We start from the raw sequence: 23,425 nt of genomic DNA, 5'->3' as shown, positions 1-23,425 counted from the left end.
TCATTTATAAAAATAGATCTTCTTTCTCTTTATTTTTATCTTTTTCTAAACGCATTTTTTTTTTTCAAGCAAAGAGATCTTCTCTTTGGCAACAGTGTTATTTTTTTTTTTTCTTAAATTACTGAACGTGTCATCAGGAAAGCTAACCCATCCCCTCCCTCTCCCCATCTCCCTGAACCCCTAGTGAGGAAAGACATATGTTTTGTTTGCGATACAAAACAAAAACAATGTTAGAAATTCATTTTTTCTGCATCAGAGTTGTGGGATGGTGGCATCCCTTCTGTAATCGATAAGGGGGAGTTTAATACACACTGAAAATGAATGAATGGTTCACCAATTTAAAAAAGAGCCCCCTCCCTTTCACTGACAGGGAGGTATATAATACTAACGACAGTGGATCCGGATTTACAAAAGAAAAACAAATCCTGAATCAAGACAGAGAAAAGGTTTCAATCTAAAAAGGACATTCTCTTCTCTGAAATAAGGGGGTACAGGGATTTGCTACTGTTTACACAGAAGAGAAAAATCATTTTTAACAACCACAACAAACAGAAAGAATATACAACAAAGAGAAGCCTGCATTATCACAGGAGCTTCCAAAAACTCATGGACATTTTCATTATTTCATTTTTGTAATACTTAGGCAACATTGGCTTATAGGTCCAAAGTTATAATATAAGCCATTTCTAGTTCAATTTGTTTGATGGTTTGTCGGTTGCTTTGTGTTCCGGTTGGAGTTGAGTTTGCTGTGTTGGATGGCTGTAGTTGGGTGGTAGTGGTAGGTTGTGACTAAAGGGGGCAAGGGACGGGTGGAGGTGGGGGGTGGGGGTGGTTTTGGAGAGGACGAAGTCGGGGGGGCGATTGGTTTTACTGGTTAAAGTTCAGGACTTGTGTGTCTTGTTAGTCTTGAAGGAGACTTGCAAGACACGGTCGCCCAACCTGTAGCCGTTGAGACTGGCGATAGCCATGGCCGCCTCGTCGTAGTTCGTCATGGTGACGAAACCGAAGCCTTTACACTTGTTGGTGTTGAAGTCACGGATCACCTTGACGTTGTTGACGGCCCCAAACGGCCCAAACAGCTGCCACAGCACACTCTCGTCTGAGTCTGGTGACAGGTTGTACACGAAGATGCACCAGCCAGTGCCCGTGTGCCCGGGGATGTTCATGCCGACCAGGCTGGTCATGCTGTCAATAGTGATGGGAGAAAACCTGCGAGGAGAAGCAGAGTGGAGAAAACAGACAGAGGGTGAGAGCAGAAAGAGGGGGAGAGAGAAAAGAGCAAGTTTCAGTTGAACTGGTTGAGGCAGGTGGAACACAAAGTCTGCATCTACTGCACATGAAATGGCCATAAACCTGATAAAAACCTAAAAGCCTCCACTTCACTTTTAAACCTTCAAGGAGCTCCATTCACAGTGAGACAACACCCTCTCTCCATCTGCAAAAGCTTGATATGACGCGCACCTCCAGGGTATGCTAGTCTACAGGCGTATTAAATAACAAGCTCTTTCAACTATGTTAATGGCTTAATCTATCTAACTAATATTCATAATTTACCAATCAAACCAAAAAGAAGCCTGTCTCGCAGCCAAATAATCCCATTCGGATGAATTAGGATGAGTATGCGTGGATGCATTTGTGCGTGTGTATTTATGTCTAAACGTATGAGCTCGTATGTGCTCCTGTATAGCCACCGCTAAATCCTCTCTGAGCTCCTCAAATCTGAAAGGCTTCCTCTCAGGAATGACTACAGTGTTGCATGCTGGGGTGTATTTCTGGTGAAGGAGATGCAGAGGAAGATTTTCTCTCCATCTCCTTGAGTGGCTCCTTTGGGAGCTAAATTGCAGGAAGTCGTTGAATTAAACCATTTCTAGAAATTCATCAAAGACCATGCACGCAGCCTGCTAAATCTGTTCTCATTCGCCTCATAATCTTCTCCTTTTTCTTGTGATGCAAGAGATTTGAATCCTCAGTTGACTTCACTTAATTGCCTTTCCGCTTAAAGGAAAGGGAAAGGAGCGAAAAAAATACCCCCACTTTTAAATAAAAGGTAAATGAGATAAAAAGGTTCATTTCTTATGCCACCTCTCTCCAAGAAACGACTATAGGCATTATTGGGTGTGCTTTAATTGAGGTTTCCGCTTTGCTGCAGCTGTCTCAGAGAAGGCTGCTTTCTTAAGGAATGGGAGGGAGGGAAGAGGGAGCAAACTAAATGGAAAATGGAAGCACTTTACAGCCCAGTGGCATTAAGGAACAAAGTGTATTCCACCCACTCCTCCCGCAGTCTGCAGGGTGTTCTGCTCTGCTCTGTTCTGTTCTATTCCAGAGCCCGTGGCACTGATCGATAGCACTGCTTGGTGCTCTGGGCCCCCACCCCTCTCCCTCTGACTACTATATATGGCCAGCAATCACTACGACCTTCCTGGATGACTTTGGTCTTACAGAGTATGCTCCTGGCCATTGAGGCTGCCGTGGATGCTAATTGTAAGCACCTGGGGTTGTTGACTTATCGACTGCAAGGGCTTCCTGCACTCTTTTGACTTGCTTTATCTCATGTGGTAAGTAGTAGCACGGGATAAACATATTATAATACTGTATATCCTTATGATTAAGATATAATGAAACTTTAATGATGCCCACAGGGAAACTGGGTTGTTTCAGCAATAAAGGAAAAATAGAATTTAGACAAGATTATAGCAAATTAACCTCTCGTTTTTCTTAGTCAACACGTTGTCATCTCGGCTCTAAATCCTGTTCTATTTCTACATGGCTTCTCTGCCCTGTCGAGGGGATTTAGTATTTTCTCCAGCACAAAGCAGGTGGAATCTTAACAGGCCTGGTCACGTCGAGGCCTTGTCTAGCATGCTCAGCTCTGTTCAGGCCTCTCCTGCTGGGCTTGAAAACAACTGTGCTGTCATTTGCATGCAGAAGCTGGAGTGTGTGATGAGGTTTGTGAGAGTGTGAGGGTGAGAGTTAGAGACTAGCTAACAGAGCCACAGAGGACACCGCAATAACTGTGCCTGTGTGTGCATGTGTGTCTGTCTTTAAGTGTGAGAGAGCGTGTGTGTGTACGTTCGCATGCTAGTGTATCCATCAGAGCGGGACCGACCACTAAGCAATGTTACAGACGAGACCAGGGGTTGCATAGCAACAGTGTAGCTGACCAGCAATCTATTCTATCCCTTCTATAGCAAAACATTTCCAGCTCTTAACAGCTTTATTCTCTTTTCTTTAAAATGATAACCTTAGATAACGGAAAAACACTTCTAGCTGTGTGACATGCTATGCAATCACTTGGATTGAATCATAAACCATTTCACCTTTTGAAAGTGATTTTCTAAATGCTGGGAGTGATAGCACTAACTCTTTCTCGATCATCACAATTATCAGCTGTTATTACCAGCTTCTATTTAACTGGACACAGAGGAGGCTAAGGCTTAAAACTATAAATATTTACATGCATTATTCTTTTGCACTATAGTATGGCAACTAGATTACATATTTCATCTTTGGCAAACTGTAGCTTTTCATTTCTAGCGAAGGATTTCTCTCAAACTAAACTTCCTTTCTGTTTGAGTTGGTAAGCTGACTTCAGAAGATGTCCCCTGAGCCTGCAACATGCAAGATGCCACCATCAGCACATGAAACATCTATCACCACAGAGACTGCTGCTCACGGTTATGTAATACCTATGGTAGCGAGAAAGCAAAATGAAACATGGAGGCGAAAGGAAGGAATTAGAGCAGAGCGGTGCTGAGCAAAGTTGGAGCTGTCTGCAGTGAAACAGCATTTCCTGTTTCCCGCAGGGATCCAGGTTCATCCAGCCTCATCCTATAACTAACCACTAAACTGATCACAGCTAGTACGGCCAAAAGAAAATGTGTCATGGCTTACACTTTTGTAGAACTATCACACTGAGGGATTTTCTACATTTGTACAGTTGACAGCAGCTTTACAGAATACAATATTGTAATAATTAGGAAATCCCTGCAAATCAAGGTCTTTGACCAATTCAAAGTTTGCTTCTAAATAGAAACTGCTCCCAAGATGAAGATATGGCTGCAGAGAGGCAAGGCAGGAGAACCTGAATCCAATAGAAAAAACACGCCTAGAAATCAAGAGCTTTACACCAGATAACAAAATCCATTCAGTACACAGAAACAATCCAAAACATTCCAAACAACACCAGCACTTGTCATAATCAAAACAAAGCAAATTCATCACCACTGAAAACAAAGACTGATTGTTTTCTGCTTTTTACACCTTAGGTGTTTGGTAGGGTTTCAAAACCAAATCAAGCTGAAGAGGAAAAAACAAACAAATCAAGGAACCAAAAAAGCAGTTAACCTTGAACGAATTGTCAAACGCAAAGTGACTGCAAAAATACAAGGAAACTTAAACTAAAAAAAATGAATAGAAAAAAGGATATTAAAAATCATTGAGTCAACATGGACATCTGGCATTGGGTGAAGTTTTTAATTACCTCTTTACGCCATAGGCCATATTAAGCAAATTGTCCAGCCTGTAAAGAGAAGGAGGGTTCTGGGGTTAATGGTGGGCAGATGGTCGACTCACTCAATGGAACTAATGCTAGGTCCCTGTAGGAACTGCATGGTCCTCCTCACTCAAGAAACAAACAAACCCATCCATAGTCGGCCCATTACACTGAGGAGCCCCACCAGATAATACTGATATCTGCTGTCATCAGTAAAAAATCTACAGTACCATCAGCAGGGTAGTCACTTGCTAGGTTGGCCACTGCACTAGACCATCCAGGGGCTGCAGAATAGCAGAGCGCATTGTCATTGTTTTACAGAAGGTGCTGGTGATCCATTTAAACATGTGTCACTACAAGACCACAGCAATGAACTGGCCACAGTTCAGTGTTACAGTCACAGCAGAGTAATAACGGCCACAGGGCCTGAGCATAGCAACGGCACTTGGCTATACCTAGAATGCTAGGCTAGTCACAGTGCTATGCAAAGGAAAATCCCTGCATTATTTTATGTGCACAAAATTTCACGTGGCTTTCCATATAATTTATGCCACCACATGGATGCTAAGAAAAAGCTGAAAGCCTGTTCAATAACTACAGCCTTCAATTTGTGTTGTTTAATTAAACAATTAACAAATTGAGAATGCACCCTGAAATGACAGGAAATGAGGTAAATGCCCCGATACAGAGTTCTGTCAGTGTAATGGTTTGGCATTTGAACAATGGTGAGCGAGAGAGGAGATGATGGTAAGTATGTTTTCTAAGAGGCGGACCAACAAAAATACAACTGAATACTAAATTAGTCATGAAATTGTGAATGCCCGTCTTAGTGGTCTGTGAAGTGCGAACAAGTCAGGTGGAATGGCGGGGTGTTAGTCAGTGGGTGCCCACTATCTACAATGAAAAGGATTAGTATTTTGGAAATGTCCTAGTTCCATAATAATTGCAGCCTGAGAGCTACAACCATTCCAACTCGCCAGGGTGGTCTGCAGACACTTTGTGTGTGTGTGTGTGTGTGTGTGTGTGTGTGTGTGTGTACTGGGCTTCAGAAACCTGTGGGCTGTATGAAATGTTGGGCCTTATGCATGGATGCAGCCTGCTTGGTGACTCAATGACCTCCATTCCTCACTTGGGTCTGGCCTGTCTCATGTCTTATTAACTCTTCTGGCCTAATGGACAGGGGCCACGGCTTATTGAGCAACAGCAGGCCAATGACTTCTTACTCCTCCTGAAAACACAACAAATTCTCGGACTATGCCCGCGGTATTGAGGTTGTCTCGATCAGTGTGTTTGTTGTCTCACAGCCAAACTTGTGTCTTTACTAAAACCTTTAAGGGAGCCATACTAAATTTTAACTGATGATGTGAGATTTTTTTTAAATAGTCAAATTAATTATACTATTATTGTAGTATATAGCATTTATTTTCATTTAATTATATGAATAGTTTAATAATTATTTTATTGTGCTTAAAATAACTAATTAAATGGACCACTGTGTGAAAAATAACTTCTCATATGCAGCAATTTGTAACATTTTCTGCAATCTTTCAGCCCTCCAGAGCCACAAATACATTACTAATATTTAAAACACTGTATCCTCGCCAATTATATAGACATCATTCAGATACAATCAATAATTTAAATACAAATTTAATATGTTCATTATAATAGGTCAGAGGTCCTCAGCTCTGATCACTGTAGGCCTCAGGAACTATTTTACACCTTGGACACAAGATGAATGCACTTAGCTACTTCATTAGATGGAAAATCAGCAGTCCAGGAATGACTACTGCAATACTGTAAATAGCAGGTTTTAAAATATTTCTGGGGCTCTTCTGTCTTTTAGCACGAGCTCATATTGAACTTACATCTGCAATAATGTGTTTAATAATTAATATGTTTTAATTTTGTAAACAAAATCTAATTATGGTAAGTACAAAAATATACCATTAATGAAATCACCATCATTAACTTTTGCAAGTAATGTAGGTGAGCTGAATTTTATTCTGTTTTTCGGCAACATGTTGCCCTTGACTTTTTGAGTAGATTGCACTAAATTGGGGTTTACAGTGTGTCTGTTTGTTACATGCCAAAGGGCATTTTAGCACTTTGTCAGTGAACACCAGAAAGTAAAAAAGCAACCCTCAAACAAAGCAAAAAGTGGAGAAAAGGATATACTGACTCATTAAGGCAGTAATTATCCCATTATGTGGGAGGGGAAAACGCAGGCTGCTTTGTGGGTAAATGAGTCAATTGGAGTGGATGCTCAGAGGAGAGGCGCTCCAGGCCCGGGGAGCAAGAAGACATCTGCTGGCCGCCGGGCCGCTGGGCCACAACAAAACAACCTGCTGCTAATCCACACACACACACACACACACACACACACACACACACACACACACGCGCGCGCGCACACACACACACACATACACGTGTACAAATGTACACGGCTGCATGCTCACCATGCAAACAATTCGCCAGCTTTTCACACTACCTCTCCAAGCTCGACATAAACAATAGGGCTTTTGTGCTCTCTCTCAATGCATGTTAATGGAAGAATGGGAGTTTTTGTCTTTTCCTTTTTGAAACAAAAATCTGTTCAATTAAAATTGGCTCCTGCCCTGGATATAATAAGGCTAATTTGCTAATTAGTGCCATTAGTTAACGACACAGAATTGGAAACGAGCTGAGATCCAGGGCTTGGTGTATTGCGCTCGAGTGGATTATGTTTGATGTCTTGGAGAGGGACCAGGCATGGACTTTGTATATCAACGTGTGGTACTGCAAGCCCACATGACGTCGTTAGAAAATATGGATCTATATCAACTGCATTTCAACTGAATGTGCACCACTGCAAACTGCTTTGAACATGTGAAAGAGGTATGGGTATCAATATTACAATTAACAGTAGGTTTTATTTTCAAATGTAGGTTACATCTAACCTTATTAAAACTTTTTAATTACCCTTTCTGCAAATGATCAAAAGATATTTCAGTGAATTTTAGAGGCATTTTAGCTTCACTTTTTCCCTATTAACCTTAACTTTTATATTGGTTTACTGAACATTTTTGATGTCTAGTTTTAGCCTTAGGTTTAGCTTGAAACAACTTAAAGTAAGTCTGGAAAAATATATAAGACGACAGTGTGGACATCACCTGCTTATACATATATTTTAGCTTTAAATTTCATTTATTCTCCTTGAAAAATAATAGGACAAACAATTCAATAGTTTTTACAGAGTACCGGTGCTCATCCTAAGATGGAGGTTCTTTTGCAGCTTTGCACTTAAAGGACTGAGTGAAAAAAAAGAAAGAAATTGTGCACATCTAGCCCATTTATAACTTATGAAGTGTTGAGTTTTTAGTGGAGGGTGAGGGAGCAGAGAGCAGGAGCACAGGGACACAGTGAGGAAGGTCCTGTGGTTGTGAGTTGTGATGAGGAGCGACAGGTCTCCTGTGGAGCCTGTAAATTGGCTTGGCGTATCACAGACACACAGCCACGCTACATCGCTCAGGTGTCACACCAGGGAAGCTGCTCCAGAAGAAAAATACCTTCCAAGCCCTGACTTTGATGGGGAGTAAACAGCACAAACGGCTTAGTGTTATTGAAAGAGAGAGAAAATTGTATAAGCACATATTCTGACTCAAGATCTGAAGTATGCTTTTTGGATCTGATGATGGGGAAATATCACATGATCACAAGGCTTTATCTTGATTTTTTGTTCCAGTGAGATAACATGAAATCACGGAAGGACGTAAACCATCATAATCTCTATGTCTCATGGAGAGGTGTAACTACTGTAAAAGGATTTTTTATGCATGTCATTAGTGAGTGACCATAGGAGATGATGGGTTAAGATTTCATATATATGTGTCAGTCATATATATGATGTTAGTGATGGCTTGGTGTGGAGATTAACTGACCTGGGCAAAAAACTGTATTTGAAAATGAGATAGCTTGAGCTACCTCTGGTACTGTTAATTCAATTTACCAGGCACCTCAAATAGGCTCTAAGTGCAAATCCTCAATTTCAGATTTTCTGGCATTGTTTATGCTTTGGACTGTCTTCAGTTTTCTGGATTCACATTTTTTCTCTTAAACTGCATGAGCTTTTGATACAGCACCAATACACTATGTAGGTACACAAGTGTTGTGACTCTGTTCAAGACTTATTTACATTGGTAAGACTTGAAGGGTCAGTTTTGAAGGAAGATGCTACAATTGTTAGTCATTATGTCAATTTGGTCAAGTAAATTCAGCATTATGGCTTCAAAGGTGAAAACATATGCAAGGCAAATTAAATCAAGTGCACCTATTTGTTCAATGATATTCTCAGTATTTATAATCAAATGCATGTTTTTGCTCAGGCCTGACAGTTTATTCTGGGAAGTGTGGTCACAATGGCAGCATGATGAAATGAAGGGAGGTATGTAGTTGTGAACGACAGAACCCCACAGTCTCTTATGAACAGTTCTTCTCTGATCTGGGTGGACCTGCACAGAAAACTCACAGGGCCTGATTTAGCAGACATCTGCACCAGGTGGAGAGTTTACATCTGTTGTTCAAAAGGGGAAGTAAACGCCAAAATGAATGCTCAGAGGAGAAAAGTTGCATGGTTGTTGATACAGAGACATTGCCATGACTCATGCTTTCTCTGCGGAGGCGTTACATCCTCTGTTCAAACACTTTGTAAATTGCATTTGGTGCAAATGTTTTCCAAATCAGGCCTGTTGTTTGGAACAGAAGTGTTTCCTTGATTAAATGCATTCATTTTCAAATAAACAAAGAATAATAACTATCGGGTTTGAGATTGATAACTCCTATCAAGGTGTTTTTGTTGTTGTTGTTGTTGTTGTTTTTTTTACTAGACATTAAAATCTCAGTTTCATCACCACATATGAAATAACAATCCTGCTTGTGATTTCAGGACAGCAATAAACCAAGTAGTGCAGCACATCATTTTATGGTAAAGAGTGTTCAAACGTTATGTGAGATGTTAATCACAGAACAATAAACTTTCAATCACATGATGCTTGTTTCTTTCGGGATTCATGATTTTATATATATACTATAAACTCAGTGAATGCTGTTTGCACAGTCTGCTAGTAAAGATGTGTATGAAGTAACTCTGAAAATTAATCCATAAAATACAGTACTGCATGGTCCATAAACCCCAAAGACAGACAGACAAATCATTCGACCCCCTTTGCCCTCCACTATTCCAGCTTCAACACATAAACCTCGAGGTTCCCAACCTTTTGGGCAGGTGACCCTATAGCGAAGTGAGACATGCCTTCACTCCAGTATTTGAAATATATACAAATTGTTTGCCTCATTATTCTAATATCTAGGGTACATGCAGTATTTCATATTATTTCATCATGTTTTCTCTGGAACAACAAAATTAAGCCGCTCTTATTAGCTGGTCAATGACAGCTCATTGTCAACAGGATCACATTTCAAAACGCCATCTGAGCAATAAGAAGCCACTGGAGCCAGATTTTAATTTAAAATAGCGATCAGATATTATTAAAGTTGCCTCATTTTTCCCTGGAATTTTAATGAGCGAGATGACCCCAGAGATGAGATAACCCCACATTGGGCCCACAACCCCAAGGTTGGGAAAGCCTGCATTAATTGCACAGCAACACCATAATATACACAAATATAGTGTCCCTCACGCTAATGCCGCGTTCACGTTATATGGGAAAGAAGGTAGAGGTAGGAAAGATTTACATCACTGCGACTTTCAAATGCTCATGTCAGATGTAAAGGAAAGGAAAGTGAGCTAACGACAGGGCTGAGCAATACAACAATATTATATTGATGCTGATATAAGATACAAAGATTTTGGATATTAAGTGTTGTCTTTTCCTGGTTTTAAAAAAGTGCACGTGTTTTCCATTGAAATGTGTCATATGTCTGAGAGCTATTTTTTTTGTCTATATTGCCCTGCTGTGTTTAACCATACAGTTCTTCAAATCTACTAAGATATCAGCATCAGTAAGATAACAGTATATTTCCAGTTTTATGATAGACAAATTTTGTTTGTGGTTTAAAAAAGCAGCACTGAACTGGGATTTGTTTACCTCTAACAGTGGGGTGACACAGCTATGAGGGCGCTACTCTCCAGGTTCTTCTTCATTATATACCGCCTGGACGGATATATTGGAATTTCAGAGAAAAACGAGATTCCTAGTTGTTACCAGCTGGATTCTGACCTTAATTTTATTTACACATCAGAAAATGCATAAATACCATATACCATATAAGAGAACGCGGCATATGACTACACTATTTCAGCCCTTTCCTGCCCCCTCTCTGTCCCACTTCCTTCCCCGCAGCTGTCTTGGTGCCCCGCAGAGGTACTCACCTGAACCTCTGAGCCTGGTGGTGGAGGGGGCCCGGGTACCGGCGGTTGGGGGACTGGTAGAGCTGTGACAGAAGGGCTTGGCTGGTCTTCTGGCTGGGGTTGTTGGCGAACTTCACCGTGATGGGCTCAGCGGCGCCGGATGGCTTCTGTCCGTTCAGGCCCTTGATGGCCTCCTCAGCCTCTATCCTCTTATCAAAGCGGATGAAGCCCACACCTCGGGAGCCACCTGCGGGGCCAGCACACCACAAACAAGACAGGCTGCCCTTTACTTCACATGGTCCATACATCAAAAAAGGTATTTTACACAAACACACACACACACACACACACACACACACACACACACACACATAAGGATAAAAATATAACAGACACACACACCATCCCTGCTCTTCCTGTGCCATATTGTGGCACTGGTCCAGTGTCTCTTTTCAGCCACATAGTCCATTCTTTCTCCATGCGAGCTCCAATCACAGTCAGGAACACACACACACACACACACACACACACACACACACACACACACACTCTCTCTCTCCCTCCCTCTTCATGCATTGTTCCCACTGACATTTGAGTCGTTTCCTAGGAGATATTTTTTGACTGCCACCTGAGAGGAACATTTAGAAACGCGCTTCCCGGGAGGTCCTTTATTGGTGTCTGTGAATGCTCTGTGTGCGTTACAGACTGTATATATGTATATATATATGTATGTGTGTGTGTGTGTGTGTGTGTGTGTGTGTGTGTGTGTGTGTGTGCGCGCACGTGTGTGTGCGTGTATGTGTGTGTTGGTATCTATTAATGGATGCTGTGCCTTGTTTTAATGAGGCTGCCTAGATGGCCCAGAGGATGCTCGCTCAGTGACAGCAGCACTCTGCTGAAGAGACTATTTACATAATACTGTGTGTGCACACAAGCATGTCTGTGTGTGAGAGAGTGAATAAAAGAGAGGCAGTCAGAAAGAGGGAATTTTGTGTTTGAGCATCATTGTCTGCAGTCTCTTTCTCACACACAAAAACCCTCCTTATTGTTATTCCACACTTCCTTAGATGCAATCCCTCTTCCCTGTCTCTCTTACTTTATACTTCCTGTTGACTTGTCTCATGGTTTTCACTCTGCTGATTTCTTATTCAGAGAAACACCTTGACCACTTTCTCCCTTCTGTCCTCTTTTCCTCTGCTGTCCACAAATACTACAAAGATATTCACTCTCTGGCCAAGATTCAAGAGCAAAAATCAAGGAAAAGGAAAATGTATTTTCATAATAAGACATATTAGACAAATGGTTTACATAAGGGCTGAGATGAGAGTTAAGGCTCTAATCAGTTTTATGGGTTAAAAGCTCTGCAACTTGGCCAGGCATGAACAACCCTGCTTCATTGTCATCCCTGACCACACACACCTTCTGACACACACGGCCTTGAGCCGACATTCACACCGCTTCCCCTTGGATGATCTCATTCACTCCGATCCAATCTAAATTATTCTGTTTTATTCTCATTTTACCTTTCTGTCTCCCTCTCCCCTGACAGCCTTTCACAATTTCCCCTCCCTTACCTCCTCTCCTGCCAACTCAGTACCTGTACATTTTAATTAGCTTGTCAGAAGCAGAAAAATAACAATCCTAATGGGATCTACGCAGTGAAAACAACAACCAATATTGTTCCTAAGGTGTTTTTTCTCCCCTTTTGTTCCTGTAGTTGTCATGCATGAGCTGAGCGAGGCGTAAAATGGGGCTATTTCTTCAGGGAGAGCTATTTGGTCTCTGGTCAATAACCGTGCTTGGATGTGGACGTTTTCATTCATTTATTTATATTCAGATTTTTTTGCCAGCTAGATCTGCTGAGCATGCACACAGTACTGCTTCACACATATACTTACATGAAGTTATAACTGGGAAGTGAGAGTTCCAGCACACTATTTTGCAGAGGCACACACACAACTACTTTGTATAAGAATCAGTGTTTTTTTTTTTTTAAAAAAACACACAGGTTGCTAAATAGAATGAATCGGCTTGAAGTGAAATGAAATGGCTTGAACAGATTCATTCATGCTTCTTAAAAACAATGACTTAACGTGGTGATCTAATAGCTTTTGCCAATTTTTAAAAATATATTCTTAAAAATATTAGAGTAATTTCTTTCACATTGCAGCAGAAAAAGGAGAATCTTACATTATTGCATGTGTTTATTAATGGATATTTAAAAAATTTGGCTAAAAGTGCTGAATTGGGTCGTTGACTTGAATTGCGGTTTACAAACTTGAATGTAATTCAAAAAAGAAAAATTGTGAATTGAATTGAATTGCCAACTTTTGAATTGTAAATCAAAGTGAATCGATATTATGTTTTATGTCATATTATTATAAGGAGAGGAGAGGAGAGAGGATAGGAGAGAAGAGAGGAGAGCAAAGGAGAGCAAAGGAGAGGAGAGGACTGTAGTCGTCCTTTAATCCTTTCAGTTGTCTGGCCTTGAGCAGCTCCTAAGCTGTTTCTGGCTGGAGGGCCTCCAGACAAATGCTTGGCATACAGATGAAGGTGTGCACACACATACACGCATACACACACACACACGCATACACACACACACACACACACACACACACATACACACACACTTAAGTGGTGACTTGAAGAGGTGCCATTAAGAATGAAGTGTGAAGAGAGCAGTAGAGATGTCCATGACCATTTGCGATTGTCCATGACCAATAGTGGTTTTGAGTGAGAGTGTGTGCGTGTGTGTGTGTGTGTTTGCGTGTGCGTGTGTGTGCATGCATTTGCTCGTATAAGTGTGTACCAGCTACTCTTGTCCTTGAGTTTGCGCACGTTAGCGCTGTAAGGAGGTGAGAGAGGTGAAGAGGCAGTTGAACTCATCGCCTGTAACCATTCTAATTTTTCCTTAAACTGCCTGCGTGTTTGAGTGTGTGCGGCCATCTCCTACGTGATTCTGCTCTACACTGTGTCAGAATGTATATGTGACTATGCGAGTGTGTGTGCGTGTGTGTGTGTGTGTGTGTGTATGAGTGGATCTGGGGGTCAGGAGTAACAACACTATTGCTCCTCTTGACATACTTATTCATGCAAGTCCAGCCTACAGCAGAAGAGAGCAGGACAGCAAAACAAGAGAGTCTGGGTCAATAATGTATTTCACTGGTTCATGATTCTCATCTTAAGACTAAAAGTGAGAGGAACATAAGTTAGGGCACAGTAAAAACAGTTCTGGTCGTGTTCTGGCTGTGACACAGAACAATAAAGTTGGCCCTCAATCGCAGATCAAGGCTGTGCTCAAACACTCCCAAGTTTATTTAACAGTAGAGAGAAGAATGGGCTGGATGTGGCGTGGGAGGAGAAAGAGATGTGTTGGGGGTGCAAATTGTGATCTAACGGAGATGGAGAGGTGCAAAGTTGGTGATACGTCCAAATACAGAGTGCACTGATTTAATGACTGGATGTGACTATTCACTTTTTTCTTTGTTTCTTTGCTCACTGTGTTGACTGTTGTTTGTTTTCATTCTTGCCCTTAGATGAGTAGATTATGAGAATCTCAGGGCGCTGTTCTGAGCTACACTTGATTTTTGATTTTCAACAATAATCCCCACATTGTTGTTGCTGGTCCTGAATGTATCTCCTTTAACCTGTGTTGCCATTTTTAAATCATGATGATCACCATGGAGTGCCTCACTTCACTGGAAAATCCTCAGTGATTTTGTTAATGTTAATGCTTAATGTGTTTTAAAGTTATCAAATGAAACAACAAGATATAAATGACTGCAGGCAGAGGGGGTGTACCGAGGTGTTGGTCTGTTAATTCATGCCTCTGATGGATTTCCAGGATTTATTTGTCATCATTATCCGGATAATTATCTAAGAGAACGATTGCTTGCTGATGAAATCCCTTAACCGACTGCAGATGAAGAAACTGCTCCCTGAACTGACGCTCCACTCAAAGTGTTGTGTTATTCAGGTGTTTATTTATTATCACTTTGTCATGCTGTATTAATGTAGTAAACCTTGAGGAGTTTTTTTTTTTCTTGTAAAAAATTACAACAGAAACAAATTTGCAATCTGGAGAGGCAAGCTGCCAGTCTAGGGAGCCCAACCTAATGACTGTCCTTTCAACCAGCCCCTGAAGCCTAGCTACTTATCAACAACCAGCCAGCCATACAGGCAACATTAGAGCACAATGTACTTACTAACATACAGCAGTCAGTCTTTCTTTCTTTCTCTTTCTCTCTCTCTTTACTTCCCTCTTTTTCTTCTTCTTGCTCTCTTTTTCGCTCTCCCTCTCCCTCTCTGCCACAGTAATCAACAGAGGCTTATGTAACTCTCTCTACCTGTGCTTATCTCTCGCTAACACACACCAACAGGCACATTGGCTGCCTTACTAATAACACGCTACCTCAATCCGGAGAGGGGGAAACAGAGGAGAGAGAGGGAGAGTTCGAGGGACGCAGGGAGAGAGAGAGAGTGTGTGAGTGTGTGTGTGTGGATGGGGGGGTAAGAACGAAAAGGACAAAGAAAAAGGAGGTGATAGAGGAGAATGTTAGGAGGTGACGGTAAAAGGATGATGATGAAAGGAAACAGTGCTACTCCTGCTGATCCTGCCCAAACAAAGCCTCTCTTTCTCTAAAACCCACTCTCATTTCCCCAAACACTGACTGACTGGCAGAGAAAAATGACTGGTCCAGGAGGAGAGAAGAGAGGGGAGAAACCTGGCTGCAACGCTGGCTGATGTAACACACACACACACACACACACACACACACACACACACACACACACACACACAGAAAATCTTGAGAATGCTTTTGCGTACTACGCAGTTCCCTCTCCCATGCTCCTCTTTTTTTTTTTTCCAAGGAGCTATATTGTGCCAACTATATCAAACGTTGATTAAACTAGCTTTTCTAATAGGTTTATAATATGGCAGGGGAAAAAAACTGCTCCTGCTGCCTCTTAATCAGAGGGAGAAAAAAGCAATGTCCTTGTTTTAAGTAACATTAGTGTGCCTGGCTACAGATGGCGTTTGAAAACGCAGCAAGAGGAGAGAAGAAGAGAGGGGGCTTTGAAGAGTGGAGGTGCCCTGTGCTTTAGCCTCTGTCAATGCAGAGCTTCAACCATCTGTCTGCTATGTGTGTGTGTGTTGATGTGTGTATTTGTATGTGTCTGTGTGTGCATGTGTGTTCACCCCCACAGACTGCAGGAACAGTGTGAAAGATTACAGAAAAACTAAAGGGAGAGGAGAGGACAGGACATAACAAGTCAAGGCTGCAGTCGTCCCACCTACAGGGGAGCGACTCTCCACTTTTATTACCTTGACCGCTCTGTACTCTGCTGGACAGGAAGAGAATAGGGATTCAGTGCGGTGTCAGTCTGAATAGGAACATCCATTATTCAAGTCAAGAGAGGAGAGAACATACCAACTCTTATAAAGGATGGATAATTCCTCTAGGAAAATATTGTGGGGTTGAAATAGACAAGATCACTGTGCACACATATAAAAGCTGAAAAAAAAGAAAAAAAGAAGTGTTTTCATGGTCAAGCCATAAAAACTTTAACCAGTAAGTGAGTCTTACATTAGAGAAAAGGTTGTAAAAGCCAAGCCTACCGATCGATTGTATTTGCGGTCATTGATTAGGCAAGTATTGACCGCTGTTCACATACAGGTCTGGGCTGTGAGGAGCTAGGAATAGCCAGCTATTGATCTAAGACTGTCTCTGATATTATATCTGTTTCACATTGACGCTGGTCTAAACTAACTGTCAGAGCAGAAGATCACGGCCTGGCTGCCTTCCCTGAAGGTTAGACAGGAGAAATGCGGCTTTGCGCTATTTGCACTGATAAAGAGGCAAAATATGCTTATCCGTTCAGAAGGAATCGATAGAGGGAGGAGAGGGGATAGGACGGGGAGAGGAGAGGAGGAGATGGAGAGATATCCTTGTCAAGTCGATGTTGTGTTCTCTCTCTGACTCTCCGGGGCAATTTGCCAGCTTTAGTGGATTTTGTTTCAGCTGCCTCTGACTCTGAATGACGCTAACTGTGATTCTCCAAAGTTCCTTCTTGTCTCTGTGAGCAGCAGAGTGACTGCCGGGTGCATCCTGTTGATTAGGAGGTCATTTTGGACATGGACATTGTGTTCCCGTTTTAGAGGAACAGGAGCTCAGGATCATCGGCCCATCTGTCAATGGCCTCCGAATTACATTCGCTATTTCAGCAACTTCTTGTGGTATAGCTATATCTATATATCATATCTCTATTTGCGTATGATTCTCCTCTACTACCTACTCCCTTCCTGTAGACAATAACAGCCCCTCCCTCTCCTTCTTTTTCTCTTTTTCTTGCTCTGTGCTTACATTTTTGGCAGTCACAGGAGAATTTTAATTTGTAGCCCATTTCTCTTAATGGCATTGAGTGTGTGCGTGTGTGTGATGTGTGCGTATGTCGGTACAGTAAGAGAGAGAGAGAGAGAGACTGAGAGAGAGAGAGAGAGAGAGAGAGAGAGAGAGGGGAGAAAAATGAGTTGATGATGCCAGCACACTGCTCTCAGGGTCCCACTAAAATCCTCCATGTTTCTTAATCACCAGCAACTCTAACATCTAATTAGTCATTAACATTTCTCCTGCTGATCCTAAAGCCTCCAGGGAAGGCTTGCAGGACCTTTCCATCTCTCTCTTTCTCTGTCTCTTTCTGTGTCTGTGTGTGAATCTCTGCGTATCTCAGTTTTGAGGCAGTGAGGAAAAGAGAGATTGTGCATGTGTAAGTCGTCAAGACACCATTAGTGTACTCAAGGGTATTAGGAGATACGTTTTGTATAACCGCCTCTTACTCATATAAGAGTGTAACCACCTATATACCTTGTTACCATGATGCACAGAGGAACGGCTGGATTACTAACTGCTAGTGATACAGTATCCATGGCTATTGTAGCTGTAGTGAGAAAGGTAGAATGATGCCATTTTGTTGCCTCAAACTATCTGCTAAATTTTTTATTCTTTTTCAGCCTCCTTTCCTCTGTCCCCATTTCTGTCACCCTCCATCCTCACCTCATTCTCCACTAAATCTCTCCTTCTTCCTCAAAGTGATTTTTCAGATAAGGTACAAATGCTATTATTAGTGTGGGGAAATGGAAAATGTATATATTTTTTCCCAGTTAATGTGAGTGGAAAATGCTAAACACAGTAGTCTGAGGCTCTCTCACGGTGTTGTAACTATGTTTTGCTAGTGCAATGTACCACATGGCCAAAATACCTTTAAAGTCTGATCTCTGTTGTTAATTGTGCATCCGTGTCCATCTGAGACTATAACACCACAGAACTGTCAAAGGCAGATCCTGTGTTAAATACGTTTTCATGCATGCACTCCCATTCATGCCAAATCATAACCTACAGCCGATATATTCAATACAGATGGTTTTAATGAGAAATTGAAGCCTGTTTGATTTTATATTTCTGCTGAATACTGGATGCCCTACCCTGCACAAGTAATTTTCATCCATGTGTGAGATGTGCAAAACAGGCTTCCCTTCCATTTAAATTATTTAAATGTAACAGAGGGCTGCAACGATGGACAATGGCACTGGCTACAAGTACTGTACATTCACTGATCTCTTCATTCCTCCAGATGTCAGAACATTTTTTTTTTTAAAGCAAAAGTAGTGATATACACGCATCATGTGAAGCATCACTTCCTCAGACAATTGAGCCTCAGTCAATTAAGCCCTCCTACATAAAGCCCACTATTTCTTTTCCTCCAACACTGTTGTCAGGAACTGTTGTGTGAACGAGGCAGACAGACCGCAGGCAAAGTTGTTGACTTTTTGGCAACAGTCATCTGTCTTTGTTTTTTTTCAATGACCAGTTAAGGGGCTATTTATGACAGTGTGCACATTGTAAGTTATCATGCCACAGATGTGTTCAGAAGGACACTCAAGGACTATTGAGAGTGTCTCATACGACTGACCCCATAATGTTTTCTATGCATTAACTGGGTAAAGTAACATTTTCTAGATTTACTCTGAAAGATTCTGATCAACTCTGTGGTAAATGCACATATTTACCAATAAAAATACAGATATGACATTTCCCCATATTAACCCATATTGTTACAAAAAATGGTGGCTCCCTTACTCACTGGGTTTGCAATTTTTTCTGTTAACCCAGTCTCCTTTTTTTTGTTCTGTTTATTTTTCTTGCTTTCTCTCTCCACCACTGCCATTCCCTCCAACCTTTTCACTTTTCATTCATACTCCATCTTTCCTCCTCCCTGGGAGGGGGCCCTGAACACTGTGATACCATGCAGCCACCATCCCTTCCATCAGTAGAAATGACTCACTACAGGGCTTATTGGTCCACTGGCCCAATGAGCACTTTTTGTGTGGACACGCTCGTGACAAGACCCCACTGTAAAACCAACTGTGTGCAAAGTCACGTATGGTCGCGCAATGAATTATTAAGCTGCTTTTAAACCCGAGTGATGGCGAGTGCTTCGGAGCCTCGCCTTCCTGTGACCATTGTGCCTGTGTTGAGAGCTGTTTTATTCATGTCCAGTGGCCTGAGCTGGGAGGGTGCATGAGGCTGTTGTGTGAACAGATGTGTTTGCTGTGGGCTTGCTGGTTGTTGCATGGCTACTTTGCTGTGTAGAGAGTCTCAGGGGGCTAAGTAGTATGGTGGTGCGACAGGTCTGTTAGTTAAAGCAGATAAATAGACAGAAGACGCACCCACTTCACTTCATCTGGCACTGAGGTAAAGCCGGTCCTGTCTTTTCTTTTTTTCCAACTCTGCTTTCCGTAGCTCTTCCCCCTTTACACATCTCTCCCCTCCCTTCCTCTCTCTACTCATTTCCTTTGTTTCCCACTCCTCTGCTCTACTCATCTCCGCCCCCTGTTCCTTCTCTCTTCCCTGTTTCCTCCCTCCTCATCTTCTGTCTCCTTTTCTCCTCTCCTCTGATTTTCCTTTCCTCTGCTGGTCCATCCTATTGCCTCTTTTCTCACCCTCTCTCCTCCTCTGCTCAGTGTGTACAAGCAGGCGTGTACTTCACTGCCAGCAGTGATTTATTCTGCTTAGGCAAATGAGTGTGGCTTACAGCATGCTGCTCCCTTTCTGCTTCATCAGTACACATAACACTGGAGCAGGTCGCAGCCTGTAGGCACCCACACAACCCCTGAAATGGATCTAAGAGACACGCTAGAGGGGTTCTGCTGCAACACAATGGGCTGATGTGATTCATTCCTGTGTTTTGGGATGTAGTAGGATGTGTAATCAAGCACATATTTTAAACAGGAGCCTAAACATCACACATTCACATGCTCATACACACACACACACACACAAAAAAAAACAAAAAACACAGGACCACTGAGACGTTCATAAATGAGACATGCATAAATGTGCTCAACCAAATAATACTTTGTGTTTGCAAAATGTATAGATGATCAATCTGCACATGCTTATACATGTCTGGATGCAATTTACATTTTACAGAGGCAATGACTCATGCATGAATGTGTGTGTGTGTGTGTGTGTGTGTGTGTGTGTGCGCCTATGTCTCTAATGCCCATGTATGTATGCCTGTGAGAGTGACAGCAGTGAGGAGGCGCTGCCCCATGGATACCTGTGACCTGGTCGACGAGGATGCGGGAGGTGATGATGCGTCCGTACTGGGAGAAGAGCTGCTCCAGTTCCTTCTGGGTCATAGTCTTAGGCAGGCCACTCACATACAGGTTGGCATCACGGATGGAGGCTGAGCTGGGCCGCGCATACGACACCTGAGGAGAGAGGAGACAAACTCTGTGGGCCCAGTTAAAGATATCACAGGTCCAGTGCTACTTATTACCATCCAAGGCTTCCAACTCCTATATTTTATACAATGAAATGTACGGGACTTTGTTTTCAAATGTATCTGTGTGTGGTTTGGGCAACGTGTACATGGGTCAAAGAGTTTCTTTTCTTGATAAGCTTGGGTTTAGGAGTTGTCATCGTCAGGAAAATATTCAGTTGGCTAGGGCACTGGGGAAATAACATTTCAGTAATATGGTGGAAGAGGCAGAGGAAACTTTGTGCCTTGGGGTAAAAACCATAGGTGTTTTATTTTTACAGCTGAGCAAGGCCAGGATACCTGCAGGTTTAACACTATCGTGATTTTGGAAAAAAAGAAGCATTATATTCATAATGCTGAATTGAGGCACAACAAAATTTTTACATCACTGAGGATTTTACAGTAAAATTTTAAGCTAATAAAATGGAGTAAAATTGGATAACAAAATAGTCATTTGGCTTGCAAAGCTAATATGTTGCGTGTTTGCTGCCTTCTAATGAAAAGGCTTTACCTTTTTTCAAAGAACATTTTAATTAAGACATTAGCAGTGAGCTGTAAAAGCCTTTAAGCCTTTCACCATGCACCATTTAGCCTTGCGAACCCTGCAGAGTGGATTTCACTGTTCAGTTTAGTTTTATTAAGCCAGTATATATACAACTTAAAAAATACTTTGTATTGCAGAAAATGCAGGCCTGTCCAGTACAGTAAGATTAGTACTAAAGGCAAATCCTTTGCTACTGTATCCTTTAAGATATGTTAATGCTTGCATACAGTGCTACACACACACACACACACACACACACACACACACACACACACACACACACACACACACACACACACACACACACACACTCACACACACACACACACACACACACACACACACACACACACACACACACATGTTGGTTTCCATCACTTCTGGGGACATTACATTGACTTACATTCATTTCCTGGAGATTTATCCTAACCTTAACCCTAACTACTACCTGCCTAACCCTAACCCTAACCCTAACCTTAACCTAACCCTAAAGTTATCTTAGCTTTAAATCAAGTCTTCACCCTACAATTAATGGTGCTCCCTTATAGGGACTTGCTTTTTGTCCCCATAAGGGAGGCGAGTCCCCACAACGTGACTGTGTAAACAGATTTATGTCCCCACAACACACACACACACACACACACACACACACACACACACACACACACACACATACACACACAGAAAATCCCTTACACTCTTGCCCTTGCAATATTCTCTCTAGTTCCTTGGACGGCGTTCTCACTCAGGGAATAACAAGACTTTCTGTTGTTATCACTCACCCACACAATTTCACTTGGTGTCACACACTGCTCCTCCTCCTTACATTCACACACACACACACACACATGCACACATGCACACACACAAAACACACAAAAAAATGGTTTCAGTGCTACCTTGATTTCAGTCATTCTTCACTGATCTATCTGTGAATGCTGTTGTCAGTAGGGGGGAATGGCAGGGGAGAAAAAAAATAACTAGCTAAAAGCTAAAACTAACTAACCAGATCGTCTATGACTTGCAGCGCCCTGTGGTAGCTCTCTACCAGTGAACTTCCTTCTTGTCAAATGTTGTCCCCAATGTCTACATGCGAAGACCTGATTTTGCTCTGCTGAAGTTACATAAATCCCATTACTACTGCTGCTGACTGGAGCAGCTTTCCCTTGCAGTACTTTCATTACCTCTGACATGTGGAGACATAAGCCATCCAATACGGTTAAAGTCAGGCAAATATGGTGGATATGCAGACATATCCCTGAGCAACAGCATGGAAATCCTGCTGAACTCTAACGACGGGAGAATGGGATCGGCAGCAGCTGGCTTTCCCCATGCCTCACTCTTTTTCTTCTCGGTCTCTCTCACCTCTTTGGCTCTTCTCTGCTCGGCTGCTCTGCCTCTTTTTCTCTCTGTACCTCTCTCTCTGCTTTTCTCAGCCTCAATCTGTTTCTTTTGCCTCTCTCCTTCCTTCCTTCCTGCTCCCTGCTTCCCTAAATCTTTTCCTCTCTTCCAGATTCTGCCTCTCTTTCTCCCCCACTCTTCTTTTCTTCTTTTTTCTGCGTCTCACTCTGCAGCTCTCCCTCATTTTCTCTCCTTGTCAGCCAACTCCAGATGTCTAATCCATCAACACCTCCTCAAGCTGTGAGCGGTATTGTGTGCAAGTGAAAGTGAATGGTGTGCATGTGTGAAACAGAAGTGTGTGTGTGTGTGTAGGAAAGTTATGAAAGTGTAAGTGCGAAGCTTAAAGTGTTCACAAGCACACGCTGTATGAATGTGTCTGCGATTATGTGTATGCGTCACAGTGAATATCCGTGTATATACACGATACATGTTGATGTGGGCGCGCGTGTGTGTGAGCTACTCTCACCTTTGGCATGCTCCTTCCCCTCACACCTCAGTAGAGAGGCAGCATCTCAGCCTTCACTGAGAAACTCTGAGGTGTCATGACGGTACAGGAAACCACAGCAGGGAAAACCAGCTAAAAGACACTACAGAACGACACACCGCCCGAGAGCATGTGAATCTCTGGGCCAAGTCTTTCCTCACAAGTTTACAGTGACAGAGATTGGGAAGGGTGTGATATGAGAGAGCAGCGAAGTTAATTTTAGAATTACCACGCTGCCTTTTAATTTACCTTGATACCTTTAGGGTCTTTCAGGGCTGTTGTGGAGAGAGAGAGAGAAAGTGGGGAAGGAGGAGGGGGCGGAGT

General features: G+C 42.2%; 1 protein-coding gene across 1 annotated transcript in view; it reads right to left on the bottom strand.

The window, feature by feature from the left end:
* Positions 1-618: 618 nt before the first annotated feature.
* Positions 619-23,425, bottom strand: part of elavl4 (ELAV like neuron-specific RNA binding protein 4) — a 78,539-nt gene continuing 55,732 nt past the window's right edge. The window contains exons 5-8 of the mRNA XM_030049546.1: positions 20,469-20,622; positions 10,866-11,091; positions 4,481-4,519; positions 619-1,209 (exon numbers count right to left, since the gene is read on the bottom strand). Of these exons, the coding sequence (XP_029905406.1) occupies positions 882-1,209; positions 4,481-4,519; positions 10,866-11,091; positions 20,469-20,622 (747 nt within the window). The 3' untranslated portion in view covers positions 619-881. The remainder of the gene's footprint in view (positions 1,210-4,480; positions 4,520-10,865; positions 11,092-20,468; positions 20,623-23,425) is intronic.

This window comes from Myripristis murdjan, chromosome 4 (assembly GCF_902150065.1).
Source record: "Myripristis murdjan chromosome 4, fMyrMur1.1, whole genome shotgun sequence".
In the NCBI taxonomy this organism is placed as follows: domain Eukaryota; kingdom Metazoa; phylum Chordata; class Actinopteri; order Holocentriformes; family Holocentridae; genus Myripristis; species Myripristis murdjan.
This window is presented reverse-complemented; position numbering and strand designations above follow the sequence as displayed.